The sequence below is a fragment of the Cucurbita moschata genome, unplaced genomic scaffold (assembly GCF_002738365.1).
Source record: "Cucurbita moschata cultivar Rifu unplaced genomic scaffold, Cmos_1.0 Cmo_Scf00006, whole genome shotgun sequence".
NCBI lineage: Eukaryota > Viridiplantae > Streptophyta > Magnoliopsida > Cucurbitales > Cucurbitaceae > Cucurbita > Cucurbita moschata.
The window spans coordinates 2,709,885-2,715,763 of NW_019268522.1; the positions used below are offsets into that span (position 1 = coordinate 2,709,885).

At 39.0% G+C, this 5,879-nt stretch overlaps 1 protein-coding gene across 1 annotated transcript; it reads right to left on the reverse strand.

Moving 5' to 3' along the window:
• Positions 1 to 249: 249 nt before the first annotated feature.
• Positions 250 to 4,266, reverse strand: LOC111443935. The gene is made up of 3 exons (XM_023081793.1): positions 4,043 to 4,266; positions 1,738 to 3,711; positions 250 to 1,008 (listed from the first exon to the last, which is right to left on the reverse strand). Exons 2-3 carry the CDS (start codon positions 3,313 to 3,315, stop codon positions 625 to 627), a joined length of 1,962 nt encoding a protein of 653 aa, XP_022937561.1. The 5' UTR covers positions 3,316 to 3,711; positions 4,043 to 4,266; the 3' UTR covers positions 250 to 624.
• Between the last annotated feature and the right edge of the window lie 1,613 nt (positions 4,267 to 5,879).

Consider the following 5,879-nt stretch of genomic DNA (forward strand, 5'->3'; position numbering starts at 1 on the left):
GGCACAAAGCGTTTTAAAACTGAGGGAGCCTAAAAGAGGAAAGAGAACAATATCTGCTAGCCAGCCCAAAATAACATGTAAACAAAAATAGTCAGACAACAGCACAGAACTCCTGAACCTAAAAGAAAAAGCTGCTAGGGAAGTAACCTTATTATCACCTAAATCAATTGTTACTTCATTTGGGTGAAATGAAAATAAGATTTATACATTATAAGTGGAAAATGTGTTCATGTCATCAAGGGGGTCAGGTCAAGAAGAGCTTCTCTTCAGGAGTCGTGGGTATTACACAACAACAACAACAAAAACGTAAAATTTATAATCGGTGATCAGGTACAAAGATTGGGGTCTAATTGAAAATTAAATGGAAATAAGCTACAAAAGAAGAGACTGTGTCTCTCCAGAGATGTATTCCAGATGAAAATTACTACAGATACGATGCTTGATTAATCAACAAAGCCTTTCCCACCAAACAAATAACCCATGGATCCTCTAAGCTCATGATCTTTCAATGTGCAAAATAGAAAAAAAGGTCAAATTCAAATAGGAGAAAAGCTTACCTCCATCTGTTGCAGAAGGATCTCAAAGTGGCAATGGCAGCAGCAAGAAATCACCTATAAAAAAGAATTACTCTTCCACGTCCTCACTCGTTTGAATTCCTCCATTCCCGCCTTTAGCAGTTGCTTGTTTCTTGTGCTTTTTGTTCTTTGCTTTCTTGGCTTTCATACGGCGTTTCTTCTCATTTGCATCAACCCATGTGTACTCGGACGGTATATGAAACGGGTCGACTTCATCCTTATACCGATTGCTGTCACTATCGCTCGATTGCCCACCTCGACTTCCTCTCATCCATGAAATCCATGATGAGTTCCCCTCTGACTCCTTGGACTTGGCATCCTGGAAATGTGCTGGACTTGAGAGTGGGGTAGCAAATTCTTCAACTGGATGAAGCTCCTCAAATTTTGTGAAAGTAACGAGTACTCTAATAGTCGGGACAATGGGGATAGCAACCTACAGAATGAAACGTAACGTATCGCTTCACTATAATAATATTTTGTTGATGAGGATTAAGATAAGAACAAAAATATCCTTAGTATCATATCATAAACATGTTGAACCATAATAACATACTTTCAGATATCCTAAATGCATGGAGATTTGGAGATCAAAGATTACACATGACCTCACAGACATGATAGTACAGCTTATACCTTAGCATAACATTCTCCCAAATTCTATCAATATATTAAACAAAATCTTATCAAAGAACAGGTGCTAACCAGGAGATTTCGAGCCGACCCTTAATAAGAACAAGTAAGAAATGATGCTTCTACTTTAATGAGATTATTGGGGTCTTTTCCATTTAGTTAAGGGACAAAGCTAACTTTAATCTCTCCCCCAAAAGGGTATGTCAATATTCTTTTACAGGATTGGATTTGAAAAACCCTTCTCCGCTTAGGTAGCTACTTCCTCAAAATGTAGTTGAGCTTTGCCAATCGGTGATGTCCAGATCCAGATCCAAACACGGACCGGAGAACAGACAACCAGTTAGTTACCCCTCTGTGCAACATATAGGGAGATTTCGTTTCCTTTAATGAAAAGTGTTCGAAAATAACTTCTTTTTCTTTTTTTTTTTTGACAGGATTTCAAACAATGAAGGAGTGTACGACTCATCGAGTGGTTCACGTCACAGAAATAGATAACCTAAGTAATAAAAGAAAATGGTAACAAAAATCTTACCTTCACCGGGAATGTACCATGAGGCAACTTGGTTGTTAAAAGCTCCCTTAGTCTTCTGATAGCTTTTACCTTGTTGGCTAGGATGTCAAGTAGAGGCAGAAGTTCATCTGTTTTTAAAGGAAAATCTGGTGTCAACCATAAGACAGGTCTCAAACCCTTTTTATACTCACTTTCATGCTTAGAGTCATTGGTGACTCCCTTCTTCTTTTTCTTCTTACTGCTTTTATCTTTTCCCTTCTTCGCATCCCCCGTATCTTCTGTCGATAATTCAGAAGACGGTTTTTGATGGGCACCTTCCGGAGCTGATTTCAAAACTTTCTTCAAAATCTTTGGATCGTCGGGATCGTCGTTACTTCCCTTGCTACTCTTCTTGTTCCAACCAAACCAACTCTTCTTCTCCTTAGTAGCACCATTTGGATCACAGTTTTCGTAAGAACCTACCGAACCATTTTCTTGGCTTTCGAAGGCTGTGTGTTCCTCGTCCTCGCCCGGACCCTCAGAGTTTCCCATTCGAAGTGCGGAATCCAATTGCATTTTCTCTTCTGCTGTCAATACATCATCAAACTCATCGTTTTCACCACCATTGGCCAGCCTTTCTTCATCATCTCCAGCAAATAGCTCCTCGTCTGTCATAGCTCCAGGAACCCTCCTTGACTTCACACTCACCATCACGTGAAGCATATCGTATATTTTCGCCTTCCAATTTCCGACCATCTCAGTTCTCTCCTGTCTTCTCCAATTTAAATGGGGAACAAGCTCCGCTTGAGTAACATCAATGCCTGGCCTATACATGTTTGTCTGCGACATTAAGGCCACTTCATGGGCAACTTCAGCTTCTGTTGGTTGAATACCAGCTCCCTCCAAGGCATTTGTAATTTCCTTCTCTTTATGAGCGAGAACAATCAAAGAACCTGGAGACAACTTAACATTACCATCCTCTGAAGTATAACCCTCACCTAGAAAGAGAAATGTTTGATCAGAACGTTGAATTCGAAAACCATCAAAACCAGCAAGGGTCATATCGGCTCGAAGATTAGAACCACGCTTCCAAATGCGATAAGTATCTGATGGGGCGATTCGACCAATAAAAGGAATAACCGAACTCTCAAAATGAAAAGTTATCTCCATGTAAAAATCACGAATCCGAGAAGCAGAAGCAATAATACGAGGAAGCCTGCGACACCATTTCGCCCATGCAAGAGGCTGGTAATGTCTAGCAATTATCATCGCTATTGCTTCCTCTCTCGTACAAACAGCTTCCTGTAGAGCATTCCAACCATGCTCATTCTGTAAGCTCCAATCAGCACCAGCTCCCATCAAAATCTCAGCCGAAATCTGATCTCGAAGACGTACAGCAAGGTGTAGAGGCGTCTCCCGACCAGGAACTTCGCGACAATCAATAGCAGCAGAGACAGCATCAGCTTGGAGCTCTGCAGCAAGAGATTCCTCTTCAGTATTAACCTCACCAGCCTTAGCTAGCCGAGGAAGGGACGCAACAATGCGCTTGAGAGAGGCATAATCTCGACGAACAACTGCTAGATGCGCTGGACTATGCGAGTATTTCGAAAAATCTTCCATGGATGCTTGCCTCGTGTATGTCTCTAACTTAAATTCCTAAATCACCACCCATTCATTTTCTGGAAGAACCTAAAAATCAGATCTCGAGCTGAACAAAAATTTCTCCTTCAGTTCCCAGCTCGAGATGAACATTCAATTTCTAGGGCTTAACTAAAGAACCAACAAACATTAGGCATTCTCTCAGCAACTCCTTTTCAAGAACAGATTCCCCAAGAATCGCCTCTACCAGTAGTTACACAACAGAAAGAACTCAAGTCAGATTACTCACATACCTTCAACATCCTCAAATCGCCACCATTTTAGCAGCTCAGTGAACTTACAGACATCACTCAAAACACCCTGATCTCAAACTCTGCCGCCTACTGCCACACAGTGAAGCAATCACAAACCCCAAATCTGCAAAACAAACAACAAAAATCATAAACAGCAAAATCAAAAGCAGGCAACTCCCATTCATTTGTTCAATTCCATCGAGAAACATTCCATGTTCAAATCACAAAAAAAAGTACAATCAAAACCCATCCACGAACAGCCAGTTGAATCCAAAACCCCCCGAATCAAAAGGGAAGAAAACAACAGAAAAGAGAGCAAAAAAGTAGCCAAATCCTCCAAATCGAGTTCCACAGCAATAAATCAAAGAAAAAAAAACACAATTATCCATGGAAAGAACTGAGGTAATTGAAGAAGAAAGCAAGAGCAGAAAAGTAAGAAAAAGATGAGAAAATACCGCAAGAAAATCGGAGAATGGAGGGTGTAAGGTGGTTCGGTGTGATTATGAGTAGTCTATCCCTCTCTCTCTCCTCACGATTGGGTTGAGCTCTGTAAGCTCATGGGTAAACGAAACGAGCTAGAGAGAGAGAGTGTGTGTGAATCGGACGATTTGGATCTGAGAGAGAGAATTGAAGGGTTCGGATCTTCTTCTTCGCCATTTATGTTAACAAGTACTTCTACGTTTTGGAGCGCATAGCGATTCCGCCCTTAAACTCACATCTCTCTCTCCTCTGCTTTTAGAGAGAGATTTATGAATCTGACCTTCGTTTCCCTATATATTACGATTATGCCACTGCCTCTTTAATTTTTTTTTTTGGTAAATTAATAAAAAATCTTAAAACATCCTTAAACTTTAATAAATAACTAATTATTATTTTATTTTAAAAAATACCTCACAATTTTAAATTTTTTTAAAAACTTAAAAAATATTAAACGGTATAATAAATTTCAATATTTTTAGTTAGTTCTTTCCAACGAAAAATAATTTTAAAGAAATTTATTATTTTAAATTTTCACGAGAAGTAAGTAACGTGACCATGTCGTAGGAAATGTCGGGGTCATCAGGTGCCTAATAAAAACAATCTTAAGAATATGATAAAGAAAGCAAGAAGTAAGTAACGTGACCATGTCGTAGGAAATGTCGAGGTCATCAGGCGTTCCAATTAAACCTAACCATGGTTATGTTTTCTTAACCATGATTAACTTATATTAAATCAAGTTAAAATTATCATTTTAATTGTAACATTTTCTGTTACATTTGACTAAAAAGGTCATCCTTTCTTCTTTATCAAATATCTAAGGAAAATCTGTCATATTGACTTGGAATTAAATTTACAAAATTGACCCTGGTATATTTTACTGCATTTTGTCTTTGAATTCGAGAGTAAATTACCATTTTATCCTTTAAATTTGGAGATTATATCTATTAATTTCTTAAATTTTAAAATTAAACTTTCACATCACTAACCTTTATGAAATAGTTTCATCGAGTTCCTCGTTAATTTCTTAAACAATGGCTGATGTGACAATTTTAAAAACTTCAACTAACGTTGTGGACGATGTTGCGTGAGGTTTTGTCGAGAGAGATAAGAGTGAAGAGGTGTTCCTTGTCACGGTCATGCTTGTCCAAGGCCCATGACAAGTCAAACCCTTTATGTCTTTCCATATTCTCGTGTTTTACTTTTGTATTTTTAGAGAGTATGACGTTTCAGAAAAATCATGTCTAGGCCTGCCAGACATGAAATGCCTCAAAATGTACTATAGGCGGACATGACTAATTGTCAACTTCTCCCTATCCAAGGTTATATACTGTGAGCCGTTGTTGTTACTCTCTTGCTTGCTTATATAACGTCTCTTTCAAAATCTCTCTCTGCCCTCGTTTTCTAAAACCTTCTTCTTAAACCGAGGCCAGAGACTCGAGCATACGTCGCTTGGCCGTAGGCGACGTAAGAACGACTTGGCTTAGCTCACTTGCCGTTGGAAAGTGAGGGACACACAATCGCAAGTCCGCTGCCATCAAAAGTGCCATTGTGACACTCCTCACTAGCAGATCATAGGTGGTGTCGGGCTTGGGCAAGAAGGGCGACTTTACTTTGAGGTTTGACATCGAGGAAAGAATGTCGGTGGCGACACTGAAGCTAAAAGGGGGCACGAGTAGAGAGAGATTGTTTTTCTTCATGTTAAAATTTTCACGTCGAGAACTAAAACGTCAAAATTAATAGAATTAATTTATAAAATTCATGGAGTTGATTTTTCAATTAACTAAATAAATATGAAAATAAAAATGATAATGG